The sequence below is a fragment of the Polyodon spathula genome, chromosome 6 (genome assembly GCF_017654505.1).
Source record: "Polyodon spathula isolate WHYD16114869_AA chromosome 6, ASM1765450v1, whole genome shotgun sequence".
NCBI classification, from domain to species: domain Eukaryota; kingdom Metazoa; phylum Chordata; class Actinopteri; order Acipenseriformes; family Polyodontidae; genus Polyodon; species Polyodon spathula.
In genome coordinates, this window is record NC_054539.1 from 24,045,766 (window position 1) to 24,063,026 (window position 17,261).

Sequence of the window (17,261 nt, forward strand, 5' to 3'; positions counted from 1 at the left end):
GTAAATTAACTTACAGGCTAGAGTGTGGGACTCTTATCTCTAGGTTTCCCTACCTCTGTCCTGTAGTTATTTGTCTTGTGTGTAAACCTAGCCTATGTCAAGTTCTGGTGGCAAGCAGGGTTCAATTCTATCAAATTTCTTCTGTCTCTGAGCACTCTCCCTCTCTCTGCCTCTTGCAATCTGGGGAAAGACGCCTCTATTGCCTGCGTTAGCCTGGCACTTTGGATAAATGACTGATAACAGATCCTCTGAGTTCAGTGTTCAAAGCCTTCAGCTGAATGGGAAATGAACGTTACCGGGAAGCACCCTCCAGAACTGCTTGAGCGCCCTGTCAGCCTTCTCGTACCAACTTGGGCAAGTAGAATCATTTATCTCAATTTTCTTGCACTGGTACTCAAAGTGGGATATGCATGTAAAAAGCAGAAGGTGGAATATTTTACCATGCTTTCTATGCATGTTAATTCATTTATATTGAATAGTGTGCTGTGGTTATTAATGGTATTTAAAAAGAAAAAAAAAAATTGCACACTTTATATCAAAGAAAGTTGTTTTTGTCTGTTTTATAAAGAATCATACAGTACAAAAAAGGTGGCAGATGAACGTATTTCTAATTAGTGTGACTGTATTATATTTGAACAATAATTCAGAGTAAAAGTTGACACAGTTGTACACATTCACTGAGACTTTCTTGACATTCTTCTGACAAATGGTTATTTTAAACCTTGCTTGGTCTATATAGATTTGAAATGGCATGGCATTGTTATACTTTGTTAGATTTCTTCTGGAACACTGCAGTTATAGCAGTCGTCTTATCAGCACTGAATATAAACCTGCATTTATATTCATTATGTTACTATCAGCCAAACATGTTTGTGATCAGTATTATGAGTCACATTATCATTTCTTTTTAATGGAAATTGAATGTGTATTCCTACAGGTACTGTATAAGCCTCTGACAATTAGTGAAGAAAACTCCACTGGATTGATAACTAATGTAAATTATAAATTGCATGGAATATGTCAGACAATTAGGTTCTGTATAGTTTGGCTATTATACTATAGGAGCAGCCCTCCAAATCATGAACCTTGTTTTAAAAATTACATCAGAACCCACAACACACAAACATCACTGTATAAAGCATCCTCTTCAGCCACCAGTACCTTTGGCTTGGAACACCTAACAGTCGTGAGGCAATGGCTATTGCTTTAGACATGCTAAAATCATCAATGTCTCAGTTTTTTGGGAGTTCATGTGTTTGCTTCTTACAATTATAATACTGTAGTAATAGTTTTCCCTAAGATGAATTAAACCTGTGTCATTCATTAATGATTACAGTACAGTTTTTTTCTGAATTGAATTGGTTGTGACATGTTCCATTCACAGTCTCATTCACTCTGCATATGATGCGAGTACCTGAAAATATCCTTGATGGTTAAATTAATCAGAACTATTAAAATCAGAATCAAACAGTTACCTTTCACATTTAGTGGGAAATTGTGCTCCATTTGAAAATATATATTTTCATAAGCATTATATATTTTGGCTAAATTATACAACCATTTAACAATTAAAACAAAACCAATACCTGTTTGCCTCCCAGGCCTGTAAATGACATTAAAGTAAAGAAGAATATTTTCAGAGCACTAAACCCAACTCAGCAGACAGTTAATTTTGTGCAGTTATTAGAGTACAGTCTGTATATACTCACAGAACTCGAAATCCCTATTTCTTATCAGGCTCTGGAAAAAGACCTTTGAATACTCAAGGGCAAAGGGTTACTTACATTTTGACTATGCCAGAATTTAGTTCCACTGGGACCAGGAATTTAGTAACACTATCAGTATATTTATATTTGAACTTTAGTTATTGCAGTGTATTACTTAATCATACAGTACAACACTATACAGAGTAAAACATATATTAAAAACTAGTTTTGTAGATGGACCATCTAAAGTATCCCTGTGTACATCAGCAGGTCATTCACAACCACGTAGCTGCTGGGGCATAGCGATCCAGTAGTCCCAGATAAAGGCTTACTTGTACATCATTTATCATACTCCTAGTAAAAGGATCATCACTTGCTGTACTGCATGAACAATGTTGAGCAAGCAATTCATGTAGAAAACCTTATCTATTAATTTTCAAAATTGGGCATTGCATTATGTTACGTTTTCCATTAATTCCTGAAATATTTAGAATCACTGTTAGAAAAATAACTGAAGAAGTACAAGTATAAGGAATATAGACTAATTATTGGGTTAAAATGAATATACTGTACTAACACATTGCCTCTCTACTTAGACAGAAAAAGTCAAGATGAGTCAATGAGAACCATGGGCGAAATGGAGTATATTTAAAATAAAATAATGTTATTGCAAATTGTTACAGTAGATTTCTGGTCTGTTTAACTCTTTCAGTTAACTGACTTTGCAAAAAAGACAACCCTACTGTAACTTAATTAAAAGTTTAATGTCTTGTACAGGGAAATCATTTTAACAAAAATGATATGCTGTAGGTGAACTGGTTTGGCAGGTTTGAATTGAGTTACTGTTTTTTTTATATTTTTCATAGAGCAGTGTTAATAGTTTATTATTATTATTATTATTATTATTATTATTTATTATTATTATTATTATTATTATTATTATTATTTAACTTTGGGGAACAAAATGGACTTCCATTATTGGTTATTCAAAAAAGGTTAGAAAGAGTATACATTGTAATAATGTTTATTGTAAAATGAAATTTAATCCAAAAAAGTATATATTTTTTTATTCTAAACATAGGCATCAAACATATTTGCATGCTAGTTAATTTATCTTTCAAAAATTAAGAAAATGTCCTTGTGTGTCTCTCAAGGAAAAAGATGCCCTAGTCTGCCCAGTAAAAGATCGTCTTGTAATATACACAAGTGGTTCATAACTATCCTTCCTCGTTTATTTACAATTTACGACAAAAAGAAGCCAAAGGAGAGCACATACACTGCAAAGCTGTAGTGCTTGGGATTTATTGTCACAACTAATTTACTGTTCAGTGAGCAATGGAAAACATAGGCTCCACTACCCGCCACCCCCCAAATCTAACAGTAAAAAAATAAATTCTCTTACCTTCGTTCCTTCTCAAGGTGCTTCTGCTAATTAAGTTATTTATTACTGCTGATTCTGAGACTCAATGAATATGGAGCACAGCAATGCTATTTAGTGTTGCTTGAGTCATTGTTGACTGGAGGAATGTTTTAGGTGATATAATACACAGAAAGAACACTCATTTATGCAGGCTGTGATTAGTCAAATTAGTTTGAATAACTCAGGAAACATAATACGAAATGTAAGAAATGTTAAAAATGTATTAATGCCGCAGCAAGGCAGGCAGGCTTGTTTTACGTCCAGCATCATATCGCGTTGAATCTTTCCCAATCACAAATTTCTCAACATTCGGTAATAAATATAAGCTTTCTTTGTCCAATCTGTTATTTAGACCAGCCAAAGCTTTGTCAAATATTAAAAAAAAAAGATATTGTCATCTGAAGAAATCTTTGTTTAGGTCCAAGTTTGAGTTGATTCTTTTAAAGACAGTTGAATTATGGGTACTTTGTCCAGGTTAGGAAATTAAACAACAAAGATAAAAATTTAATTCTGGGACTGACATTTTTTTTAAAGTTAGTGCTTACTTACAGATGTAAAATGTAGAATCTGGACTGGTTAGTGGCAGAGGAATTTGAAAGGTTGTGTGGGATTAAGGTATGGCTGAACGCAGCTAACGAATCACAGAGAAGGATTTTTCCGAGCAGATTTATAATGTAATATCATAAAACTGTTTGTGATTACATTTAAAAACAGAACAGATTTCTGTGACAATAAGGTCTTCAGACAGCTATTAACACTCCTCATTGGAAATTGAATAGTATGGCTTCTGGATCACAGGCAACTTGTCTTGGGAGGAGAGTAATAACAAAATGAACAATCACTGAGCCATAAGTTAATTTCCCTCACAGTCAGAAAACACTGACCCCTCCCTGGAGCTTCCATACAAGCTATGGTGCGTGCATGCAGTGTGACGTACCGCTTATATTCGCGTGCTGTTTCTTTTCCAGTGTAACATTTTTTTGCATATCCTCAGGGTGATCAGCAGCACTCACATCAATACATGTTGGGCGTGCTCAAGCACCAAAACACACACGCAGCTGGCACCAATGCATGGTTTAGCTATCCCAGGAAAAGTCAGTGAGAGTAAACGTATGGAAGACAGCAACAGAAAAAAAAAAAAAAAAAACATGCTGTTAATAATGTTGATTTCAGGCCTGTAGAAATAAATATTTGTTAAGAATAATTCAAAAGAAAACTCCAAGCTGCTATTTTATCTGCACTGCTGTAACTACCACAATGCACAGACACACACACACACATAATTCAGAAAAAAAGCATGAAAAAAATGTAAACCCTCACTACATGCCACATGCTGTTATAATAAGGTTCACATGCCCTATTATTTAAAATGCTGCTGAAAAGAAAATGACAGGAAGGTAGTTGTTGTTTGAACTTCAGAACATCATAGTTTTCCACGGTATTCCATCTAGAGAACAGCAGGTCTCTTCATTGAAAGCTGTCATCCTGGAATCCCGCTGCCACTTTATTCATGTATATCAGCGGGCAGATTTCTATAATGAGATTAACCAACTCTCCAAAGAATGTAACCTTGAAATGGCACAATGTAATCAATACTGGCTCATTTGTCATGTCCTTGTGAAGCTCACTGTGCAGGCCAGAATAAAATTCATTTGTAAAAAAAAAAGTGTTTTTTTTTTGTTTGTTTTTTTAAAGTTTTTTTTGGGCCGTTTCTTATCAACTAACAATAATCACAATGCTTTGTTGGACTGCTCTTTTTTTCCCTGCTCTTTTTGGGAATTGTGACAGGGCGAAAGCCAAACCAATTTTTATTTTTTACAATTGAGCGCAAGGAGGAGAAGGACAAGAGAGGTATTAATAAGAAGGTTATGACAGATGCGAATCAAGAGATATAAAGTATGTTTTTTTTTTTTTTTAAACCACTGAGATTGTTGGACAGTTACAGTCCTTGTAAAGTTGTACAGTTATAGTAGCAAATTACTTAAACTCATTACCATAGCCTGTTTTCTGGGGGCACACTTACATAAGAAGTGCAGGAGTATACTATATTTAAAAAAATCACACGTTAAAACCTTTAAATAATTGTTCCCTGTCAACACTTGTCTGCAGTTGCCTTAATCGGCTCACATGTTGGCTAGTGGACCATATTTTAGTATGCTTATTTTAAAAACATATTTGTGTTTTTTTTTTTTCATATATTAAAATGTTTAAATATTAAGTTGTAATGTGCACCGTTTTTTTGTTGGAGAAACATAGTCGTCAATATGAATAAACATCTTACATTAATGTCAATATTCGTAAGTTAATACATTTATAATTATGATATTATATATATATATATATAATATATATATATATATATATATATATATATATAATATAATACATTTACAACATACATTACCTTGATTAAAAAATATCTATTTAATTCATTTTGAAACTTAAACATGTTGTAATCACATTTACAATTTTTTAACAGTGGCTAATATGCTTGATGACAATAGGGGAAAAAAAGAAGCATATGGTCCAAAGCAAGAATGTCTGATTGGTGGCAAAGAATTTTTAATGATCATTTTTTCAGAGTCAAAACAAACATTTAATTTCATCTGCAATGAACTCCGACCAAATCTGGAACATAACGACACTGTAATGTGTAAAGCAGTACCAGTTGAGAAGCATGTATCTATTGCACTGTGGAAGCTAGCTACAAATGTTGAGTACAGGACATAGGGCACCTTTTTGGTGTCAGCAAAACCACTGTCCATCATTGTGTTAAGGATGTGTGCAAAGCGATTGTGTACATTTTACATCCCAAATTTTATAACTAACCCTTCAGGTGAAGAATTATAAAGACTATTTCCACTACAGATGGGATGTGCCAATATGTGTTGGAGCAATTTATGGAAGTCACATACCAATCATTGCTCCTTCAGAGTACCACGATGACTATTTTAATAGGAAGGGATGGCATTCTATTGGTTTGCAGTGTGTAGTGGACGATAATGGTTTGTTTTTAACATCAGTCAGCCACATCAGAGGCCATGATGCCAGAATGTTGAGAAACTCAGATCTTTGGACAAAAATTACAAAAGGACTGTTTCCAAATGTGTCAAAGTTTTGTCAAATGTGTCAAATATTTTATAATTGGCGATCCAGCATACCCACTTCAAGAGTGGTTCATAAAGACTTTTTTGGAAACGGGCCGACTTTCTGATGAACATTCAACTACAGAATTAATTGAGCCAGATCAACGGTGGAGAATGCATTTGGCCATTGAAAGGGGAGGTGGCGATGCTGCATTAAAAGAATAGACTGCAACACAAAGTTTGTGCCCATCATGGTGTTCACTTGCTGCATGCTTCACAACATATGTGAGCGGCGTGCTGAAAACTTCAATGCAATGTGGCACTGGCTGCTACCAGAAGAACAGTGTGAGCAACCTCGTGTTCAGCTTCCTGACAGTAATAACCGCGGAGAACATGTCTGACAATGTCTCATCATATACTTCAATGAAAACCCAATCCACTAAACAATTTAAAGTACCAGACTTTCTTTTACTACATTTGTTAAGGTTTCTTTTTTTGTTTTTCAGTGCTTCCCCCTAATTTCTCCTCTACTTTAAGAAGTATATACACTTCTGTGCAAAAGTCTTGTTCAATTTTTCTACTCTGATGCATTATGAGCATCAATAATTTATTCAAAGCCTCCACTAGTGTTTTCTACTATTATAGCAACCCTGACTTGCAAAAATAAGAAAAAACATTGAGTGAAATAACTCACATCACTCGATTTTCAAGGTGTGGTATCTGAAGCATAATCAACAAGTACAGAGAAACATCATCTGTAATTGACAAACCCAGAATTGGAAGCCCCAAAAAGCTCTCTAAAAAGGATGATTGAAGATAATATCCTTAAGGGATAGAAAGAAGGCAAGTTTTGAATTGACAACATAACTGACTGAAGGTACAGGTGTCGTTGTCCATCAAATCAAAAGTATGAAGGTCACTCTTGAAATCAGGACTTAAAGGATTTGTTGCCATAAGAATACCATTGTTAAGAAAGGGGAACAAGACTAAAAGGCTAAAATATGCACAAGAACACAGAAATTGGACTATGGAACAATGGTCAAAGGTGCTTTGGACTGTTGATGGAACAATGACACATGTACAATGTTGTCACTCGCATTATTCTTTAGCCACTGACTAGGTAAACTTACCAGAATGGAAGAGTACTTGAGTTTAAGTTAAAAAGAGACGCTTCTACGTGTTCTACAAAAGTTGCTTTAGACTCCATTCTACTTGCTTCTTTAAATTACTGTGCTAAGACCGATAAGCTCGATGTCCGTCACTCAGTCCCTCACTCACTATTCCTCCAGATCAACAAACCATCTCAACAGATCCAATAGAAAATCTATTCAGAATTCAAATTTCACCTCAGGTCATCTAAAGATCACTTCAAACTTTCATTTTCCAAACCAACCATCACAAGGAGTCTTGAAGTTCTGTCAGCATTCTGTGCCCAGATACTCTCCCATCAAGGACATCCTAGAAAGAATGTTGTCTATGTTACCATGGATGCCTCCAGCATGGCGAAATCACCAGCATAACTAGTTGCTTGATCCATTATCAGACCCCTGCATCGGAGTTCTTAAACTTCAATCACGTCACGTATTCTGCACATTTAAAGCATGTAAAATATCGTATTAATCGTACTAATTGCCCTTTCTGCATCTAGCTGCATGTTGAGGGGTCCTGCAGTTCATGTGGACCCCAAACTTCGATCTCTGCTGGCTATTGGGGTGTCCTGTTGTAGTTCATCTCTGCCCCCCTGCCCATAGCTTTTCTACCCTCCACTTATCAGCAGAAAAATGTATGGGCAGGTTCCCTGAGGCGAGGCCAAAGATGTATTATATGTTAAATGTGTTCTCCAAGAACATATAATATATGTAAATATTTTATCTATTGCTTGAGTTCCCTGACCAAAGTCTCATTTTTTGATGCTATCCTGCTACATATGATGTCTGAAGAGCTCCGAGTCTCTAGGGGGCACTATCCCATTGACACCATATGTAGCAGGATAGCATCAAGAATGAGACTTAGAGCCAAGAATTTGCAGTTTCAGCACTGTTGCGCACTTTTTAAAAGGGATCATACAAACAAACAGAGGCACGGTGGCCAAAATAAAAGGTTTAAATAAAATCACTTTTCATATTCTCCAATTTTTCATAGTCATATTCTCCAAAAAGTGTACAATTTCCAAAGTATAAATCTCTTTTGCTAGTTATGTCACTTGTGTATATATGAAAAATTGTGGTTTGGATTTTTAAGCAAAAGTTAAAAGCATTAAAATCAGACCATAAGGGTCAAATATGTTTTTTGTACTAGACTTCATTAGAATACAACCCTCCTACACATAGAATATTGAATCAAGTCTAATAACCTGCAAACACATTACCTGGTGGTGGTAATGCCATAACATATTGTAACTCTTTTAAAGTTGACATGGTTGGAGGGTTATTGTTTTCTAATTATTTTAGGTTAAAATTGGGCTTGGCTATATCATCGCCCAATGTGTCAGGCTACAACTGCTTCTATCTCTGCATGTGTTCTTTTAGAAGTGACCTTATAGCACCAGTATGATTGACTATAAGTGAGTGCACGTCAGTGATGCTGCCTAACACGACTGGCTGAACAAACTTGTGCAATTCAGTATACAGTATGTGGTTAGAGTTTTGTCACTTCTCAACCACCTCAGACCTGCAGTGTCCAATTCTGGCCTCCGGTAATGTCACACAGGGACATCCTCTCTGGAGATGGTACAATGTAAGTCACATACTATCTTGAGTGTAGGGGTTAGATTTTAAATAGATGAAAAATGATCCACTTTAGGAAATCTTAATTTGCAATATTACTTTAAATCAATCTCAATGGCATTTCAAACAGTAGGTGGGAGTAGGGGTCTTGCTGCAGATTGCACAACTAGGAACACCCATTACCATTATTGTCCTCTCATAGCTTGATGTTTGCTTTTAAATTGAGTTTGTTTATTTTACTCTTGTGTCAGACATATTATGATTAACTGAAACTCATGGATAAACCAGGCTAACTTATTACTCTAATGGGTCAAGATTTAATAAGACAGCATTTTATGACCTGCCATTTTGATAAATATAGCTCAATATGCACAGTTTATATATCTATAATTTGTCCTACATATCATTAAATATCTAGTACTATTAATTCTTTGGCACCAATTAAGTCTTACTTCAAATTCTGCATGGGTTAACTAAGCTTCACTCAATGAAAACCCAGTGTCATCAATTGGAGTGTATGTGGAATGCTTCAGGCTGTTTGTACATCTTTCTATTTGGAAGAATTATTTGACTATTTATAAGGAGTTGTTGTACAGCACTTGGTCCTCTTACTATTCAAATTTAATTGAGGAAATACTAGATCTTTATTTTCTACTGTAGCTGACTTGGTAAAACAATCAAATGCCTTTTTTTTGGAAACAAGCCTACTTCCATTTTAGGACCTTGGTCTCCTGTCCGTCTTTTTCTGTTGATAAGTCTCCTGAAACTATTTGACCTGATTTTAAGATGGAGTTATTTAATCCAATCTCTGTCCAGGATTTGACAGATAGTCATTAAAATAAATTTCACCACCTGTATTCTTGATCCCATTCCAGCTAAGATGTTGATATGCTTTTCTTCTGACATTGTCCCTGCCATTCTTAAAATCATAAATTGATCCCTACCTTCTAGGGAAGTCCCTGTAGCTTTTAAGATGGCCCCCTTGAAACCTTTAATCAGAAAACTCTTGATTCTGATGTTCTGAAAACCTATAGACCAATTTCAAACCTGCCATTTGTGGCTAAAGCGTGTAGCAGCCAACCAATTGCATAACTTTCTTGATGATGGTCAGTTGCACTAAAAGTCTGTCAGATTTTCAATTAGCGCACAGTACTAAAACAGCCCTTTCAGAGTTGTTAACAATGTATTGGCAGCTTCTGACTCAGGACCTCCATCAATTCTTGTTTAGTTAAATCTGAGTGCTGCTTTTGACACTGTAGATCATTCTGTTCTCCTTTGCCCTGGCCATACGCTATGCTCACAGAAAGTTTGTTGCAATTCCCCAGGTTTAAAATGTCTATCAGGGGTGAGGGGATATTCTCTTGCCTTTCCCCTAACCTTTGGAATTCCTTACTCTTATCCACTCTGAATGTTCTCGGTTTCTGGCCATTATGGTTCGCTGTTGCGCGATGAGAAGAAGCAATTCCTGCCGGTTTACCACCTGCCAACCCAGGAGTATCAGAGCCAATGTGACGCCCCTCTTGGGGTCCCCAGCAAAGTTTTGCCTCTTTGCACAGCCTTTACGCAAACTAGCACCTTCCAAGTTGTGTGAGTCATCCTACTCTTCCAGCGGCAGCGCTTTAACTGGATGAGCTACTCGGGGGTCCCCGTTTGTTATGTTTTAAATTATATATTTGTAATCATATTGCTTTCCTAATATTTATTCAATGGTTTGAGAGGACCTGGTTTTATGGCTATCTAATGCAATATTGTTGTTGTATATGTCAGATCTGGTATATTTAGTTTCCTTTTTTTATTATTAAATGTATGCATTGCGTTTTAAAATATATAAATTTTTAAATAACAAATAAAACTTGTGTTTTAAGGAAACTTAAATTGTAGAAAAAAAAAAATAGTTACCTTACTGAGAAAATCAAGATCCTATGTGACTTGAAAAAAGAATTTGCCTCTGGCCTTATTCATTGTTGATTGTCTTCTTCAATTTTTATTTTAGCATTGTATAAATCTTTTGTGTATCTTTTGGACCAGGTGGTATTCTGCAGCTATTTCCACTTATGAATCTATGTTTAAGGTCACAGGCTTGTAACTGGGATTGCAGTTTACATTTGGTAGTGAAGGTTGCAGAACTGAAGAGATTGTCACACATGGGAAAAGACTCATAAATCGTTCTGTGGGGAGGCATGCCTTGATTTAGTCTTTTCAAATAACGAAGACAGAATAACTAAAACAGAGGTCAGAGAACCACTAGCAAACTCAGACCACAACATGGTCTCATTTCAAGTGTTTTTTAAAACCCCAAAAGTAATGACTAAAGCTAAGGTTTACAATTTTAGAAAAGCAAACTATGAAGGTATGAAACAGAGATGAACAGAAGTAGATTGGAGTAAAATAGAGAAAACATCCACAGAAAAAGGATGGTTGTTCTTCAAAAATGTAGTACTAGAGGCGCAAAACAATTACATCCCTAACGTAGACAAATCTAAATATAAAACTAAATTGCCAAAACGGTTTAATAGATCAATTAAAAAAAAAATATTCAGCGAAAAAAGGCACTTTACAGAGCATTAAAAAGGGACCAAAAAGAAAGTACAAAGAAAGAGTACACGGAACTGCAAATGCAAGTCAAAAAGGAAGTTAGAAAGGCCAAGAGAGAAATAGAAATGAACATTGCTAAGGGGGCTAAAACCAATTCCAAAATGTTTTTCCAATATTACAACAGCAAGAGAACATTCAAAGAGGAGATTAAATGTTTAAGAGATACAAATGGAAAAATCGTAGATGAAGAAAAAGAAATAGCAAATATATTAAATGATTACTTTTCACAAGTTTTTACAAAGGAAGATACGGACAACATCTCCCACGTGTCATTCAGTTCCTATCCAGTTTTAAATAACTTTAGCATAACCGAGGCAGAAGTGTTAAAGGGACTAGGAGCTCTTAAAATAAACAAATCCCCTGGGCCGGATGAGATCCTCCCAATTGTACTCAAAGAAATGAAAGGAGTAATTTACAAACCGCTAACCAAGATCATCCAGCAGTCTCTTGACACAGGGGTGGTACCGAAAATTGCAAACGTAATACCGATCCACAAAAAGGGAAACAAAACAGAACCAGGTAACTACAGATCAGTAAGCCTGACTTCTATTATATGCAAACTTATGGAAACTATAATAAGATCCAAAATGGAAAATTACTTATATGGTAACAGGGTCCTGGGAGACAGTCAACATGGTTTTAGGAAAGGGAGATCATGTCTAACTAACTTGCTTGATTTTTTGAGGATGCAACATCGATAATGGATCATTGCAAAGCATGTGACATGGTTTATTTAGATTTCCAGAAAGCTTTTGACAAAGTCCCACACAAAAGATTAATTCTCAAACTGAACGCAGTAGGGATTCAAGGAAATGCATGTACATGGATTAGGGAGTGGTTAAGATGTAGAAAACAGAAAGTACTTATTAGAGGAAAAACCTCAGAGTGTTGTAACCAGTGGTGTACCACAGGGATCAGTAATAGGTCCTCTGCTATTCCTAATCTACATTAATGATTTAGATTCTGGTATAGTAAGCAAACTTGTTAAATTTGCAGACGACACAGAAATAGGTGGAATGGCAAACACTGTTGCAGCAGCAAAGGTCATTCAAAATGATCTAGACAAGATTCAGAACTGGGCAGACACATGGCAAATTACATTTAATAGAGAAAAGTGTAAGGTATTGCACGCAGGAAATAAAAAAATGTACATTATAAATATCATATGGGAGATACTGAAATTGGAGAAAGAATCTATGAAAAAGACCTAGGAGTTTTTGTTGACTCAGAAATGTCTTCATCTAGACAATGTGGGGAAGCTATAAAAAAGGCTAACAAGATGCTCAGACACATTGTGAAAAGTGTTGAATTTAAATCAAGGGAAGTAATGTTAAAACTGTACAATGCACTAGTAAGACCTCATCTTGAATATTGTATGCAGTTCTGGTCACCTCGCTATAAAAAAGATATTGCTGCTCTAGAAAGAGTGCAAAGAAGAGCGACCAGAATTATTCTGGGCTTAAAAGGCATGTCATATGCAGACAGGTTAAAATAATTGAATCTGTTCAGTCATGAACAAAGAAGACTACGCGGCGATCTGATTCAAGCATTCAAAATTCTAAAAGGTATTGACAATGTCGACCCAAGGAACTTTTTCGACCTGAAAAAAGAAACAAGGACTTGGGGTCACAAATGGAGATTAGACAAAGGGGCATTCAGAACAGAAAATAGGAGGCACTTTTTTATACAGAGAATCATGAGGGTCTGGAATCAACTTCTCAGTAATGTTGTTGCAGCTGACACCCTGGGATCCTTCAAGAAGCTGCTTGATGAGATTCTGGGATCAATAAGCTACTAACAACCAAACGAGCAAGATGGGCCGAATGGTCTCCTCTCATTTGCAAACTTTCTTGTGTTCTTCTTATGTTCTTATGAATTTCAACTCTTATTTCAGCAAGGATATTACCAGTACATAAAGCCTGTTTGTGCCCAACCCCCACCCTCGATATCTGCAGAGTCATCAAACCACTATTTTGTTGTTAAAGGTTAAAATGCCTTAAAATTTGTATGCAATCTAAGACATATTCTGTAAAGAATGTGAATTATTGTTTATAAATGGCACAGGCATATTGATAAGTGACACAGTAAGATTCTTAATAGAACACATAATAAAGTATTGTGTTTAATAAATTTTGACCTACTTCAGATGTCTCACTGAGCTGTGCTGTTTGTGTTACCTGTACAATATTAATCAGCTCTAGTGGTCCTGCACTCCCCCCACACACAAACATGAAAAATAATGACATTTGAAACATTTCAGTCACGTCAGTGCTCATCAGTTGATATATATTTCATCAACCTTCACATGTACATGCCAAACAGTACAAACAAACTATAGGGATGTTTACTTAACACAGTTACAAGCAGAAACTGTACTAATAGGATTATCTTTTCTAAAGAGTGGTACACAACAGCATGGATTAAAGTGGCCAAGGGTTTTGACAAACTCCTGGGGCAAAACCAATCTTTTTGGCTGGGGGTCTAGGCCCCCTTAATCTGGGTTTGTACAGACCTTGCACTGTGCACTGTGAGCCATTTTGGACCGCTTTCAGAAGCAAATTTGAAATTGGTCCCCTACCAAAACTTTAGGGGGATATTTTCTTTAGTGAGGGGGTCAGTATGTTTTATGATTTAGAATTCAACATGACCACAAAATTTGTATACATTATGCAGTCAGATCAGAGTGCTGCACAATTGGACCCCTACGGGGTCAAATGGTCAAAGGATCAAAAGGTCACCAGAATGGAGCCACTGAGTTGCCTGAAATGATTTGTACATCCCAAAACACTTTACATTTACTCTTAAACATAATAAAATAACTGCAGCATCAAAATACATTTTGAATAAATGAAAACGAAGGGCTTACACTTGACTCCTTCCAACAGTATAAGCCATTTTACTGCTTATTGAAAGTAAGGGAGCTCCTGTGCGGCTGGGATATTATAAATAGCAGTGCTCCTGTGTCACAAACCAGCCGCATTGCGCTATATGGAACTTGCTGATCTAAAATAGTTATATTTTTTAGTTATATAGTTATATTTTTTGATCAGTGATGCAGCTTTGAACATAGGAGGATTCACTCCATGTCAGCACTTTGCACACAGTGAGACTCCAGCCTACCCTCCATTTGTTTCGCATTTCTTCAACTATCAGGCCATTTTTAGGTAATTCCGTTTAGAGACAAAAAACTTTCATCCTAACAATAGGTCAATATCGTTATGTGAATAAATCCAATTTCAACAAATTGAAGCAAATGATGAGGATGAGCAGTAGTTCCAAAAAAAGTCATTACTGCTTGGTGGATATCATCCTGATGCTAACAGCTCTTCAAATGACAAGGATCATAAGGAATAATAAAAATATAAAAAATAAACAAAGTATTTTCTTTGCCTGGAAATCATATTTAGCCATTTTCATTTTATCACAAAGTATAATACACCGAAAACAAATCTGTATGTCCACAGATTGAAATCCTTCCTACAGTAGCTCACAGAAACCTGTGAAAGTGGCTTAATATATAAAACAAAAAAAATTAAGTGACAACATCTTGGAAATATTTCAATTACCGGTTAGGCAACAGATCTCCTTTTAATGTTTTGTATCTTGTATTTGTAGAAAGTAGATGTATCTGTGAATACAATATTTAAATTCAGAACATTCTTCCACCATATTTGTTCTTTGTGATGTGAAAGGTGAACACTTCAGTCTAGGTTAGAGTGGTTGCTATGGAAATAAGTACCATTCCTATGTAAATGAATATGTACTGTTGTTATGATTATAGACTGTTGTTAAGGAATTGAGAGAGCTATATTGCAAATTACAACAGTCTTGGAATTTATAGGAATGGGCCAGATATAATCCAACATGGTAATGCTCCAGGGTCACACTGCATGCTGGGTTATTAATTCGTTCCATGTAGGGCCAGCGCAATGATTTCTGCCACCCTAGGCAAAAGAAATGTTGCCACCCTCACTATTTTTTAAATTATCTAAAAAAATATATATATATATATATATATATATATATATATATATATATATATATATATATATATATATATATATATATATATATATACAAGACTGTCTTGCTTGGTAAGCAAATTTGTACAAAAAATCGATACAGGAGACACATACAAGTAAGTACAATTACAAATGAAGTTCTTTCCAACAGGACAGTGCTTGTAGGTTTATTACCTTGTGCCATGTTGGACACACAGCCCGTAGGGTCAGGGATAGCAAGGGTCAGTTCACCAATCGGGTTTTCAGTACAAAACAGGTTCTTAGCTAGTAGGGTTCTCAGTACAAAACAGGTTCACAGCAAGTAGGGTTCTCAGTACAAAACAGGTTTACAGCAAGTAGGGTTCTCAGTCGATCCAGGTCATACACAGTAAATCAATTCAGAATCAGCAAACAGTAAGTAGCACACTCCACAATGCCTCACCATCTTCTACTCCTCTCCCTCTTCATTTCTTGATCTGTGTTGACCCTTTATATATTGGCCAGCCACACCCCATGACTGTTATGGGTGTGGCTGCCAAGCATCTGCACATTTCTCTGGCTGGAGGCATTTAGTCTTTTTGGGGCAGCCATTTTGCGAAACGTAGTCCCCCCCCCCGGCCTCTTGTCACAACCCAGTGAGAGGACAGAGCCCCATTGTCGTCAAGACGGGCCAGTTAGCTGTGGACGGTAAAAAGTGTGAGACGTTACAGGAACCCTGGTCTCTAAATAGTATATATATATATATATATATATATATATATTAAGTATATATATATATATATATATCATTACTTGTCGTCGAAACCTCCACTTGTTCTGAGTCGAAAAATAATGACGTGATTTCTTTAGAAACACAACTCGGTCACAAGTGCGGTTTAGTATGTATTTTTAGTTATAATATCATTATTATATGTGTATTACCTGTGTTGCTTGGATTTAAGGTTATTTTTCCGCAATGCTGTCATCCAAAACCTAATGAGGGGTGAGACCGATGCCCCTCAGTTTCAGGTAGGTACCATCTCCGTCCAGAAAACATTTTCAAAACAGGACATAAAATAAAAATCTATATAATAACAAAACAAAAAAAAAAATAGTAGAAAAATTAATAAGGGGGATCTCAGATGCCTGTTCACTATCTTGTCTCAATCGTCATCTCCTGCCCTGCAGATGCACGCAATCAAATGCACACACACAGCGGGGAGGAAGGGGGGGGACATCCTGAAATTATTTTTTAAAAAGTGGACATAACTTTAAAAATAATAAAATAAAAAAAATAAAAAAAAATAAGGACAACTAGTTTTGCCCAGTTTTAGCTTTCATAACGTGAGATACAGACGTTTGAAATAGTTAAGTGCCAATACCATTCCCCATTGAACGCAGCTGTAATGGAGGCGTGCCCCACCCACCACAGGTCTAAACCAATTAAATGGGGACATTCTCCGCAGACATATACTTTTATGACTATAGTCATGGTGTTCCTTGTCAAATCACAGCTGTCCAATCACCAGTCTTGTTTTTCTCATTGGCTCGGACCCAATGAGAAAAACAAGACTGGTGATTGGACAGCTGTGATTTGACAAGGAACACCATGACTATAGTCATAAAAGTATAGTGAGTTGGCAGCATAGGGTTAATAAATCTGTCCTTTTTTTTTTTTTTTTTTAAACTAAGTAATTTTTTCACCCCCACACGGCTTGAGCCCGGGGTGGCTGCCTTGCTCGCCCTGC

General features: G+C 36.1%; 1 protein-coding gene across 1 annotated transcript in view; it reads left to right on the forward strand.

Annotated features, from left to right (window-relative positions):
- The first annotated feature begins 285 nt into the window (after nucleotides 1-285).
- The window catches only part of sntg2 (syntrophin, gamma 2), a 129,799-nt gene continuing 112,823 nt past the window's right edge, over nucleotides 286-17,261 (forward strand). Inside the window, exon 1 of the mRNA XM_041251563.1 lies at nucleotides 286-354. Coding sequence (XP_041107497.1) covers nucleotides 286-354 — 69 coding nt within the window. The remainder of the gene's footprint in view (nucleotides 355-17,261) is intronic.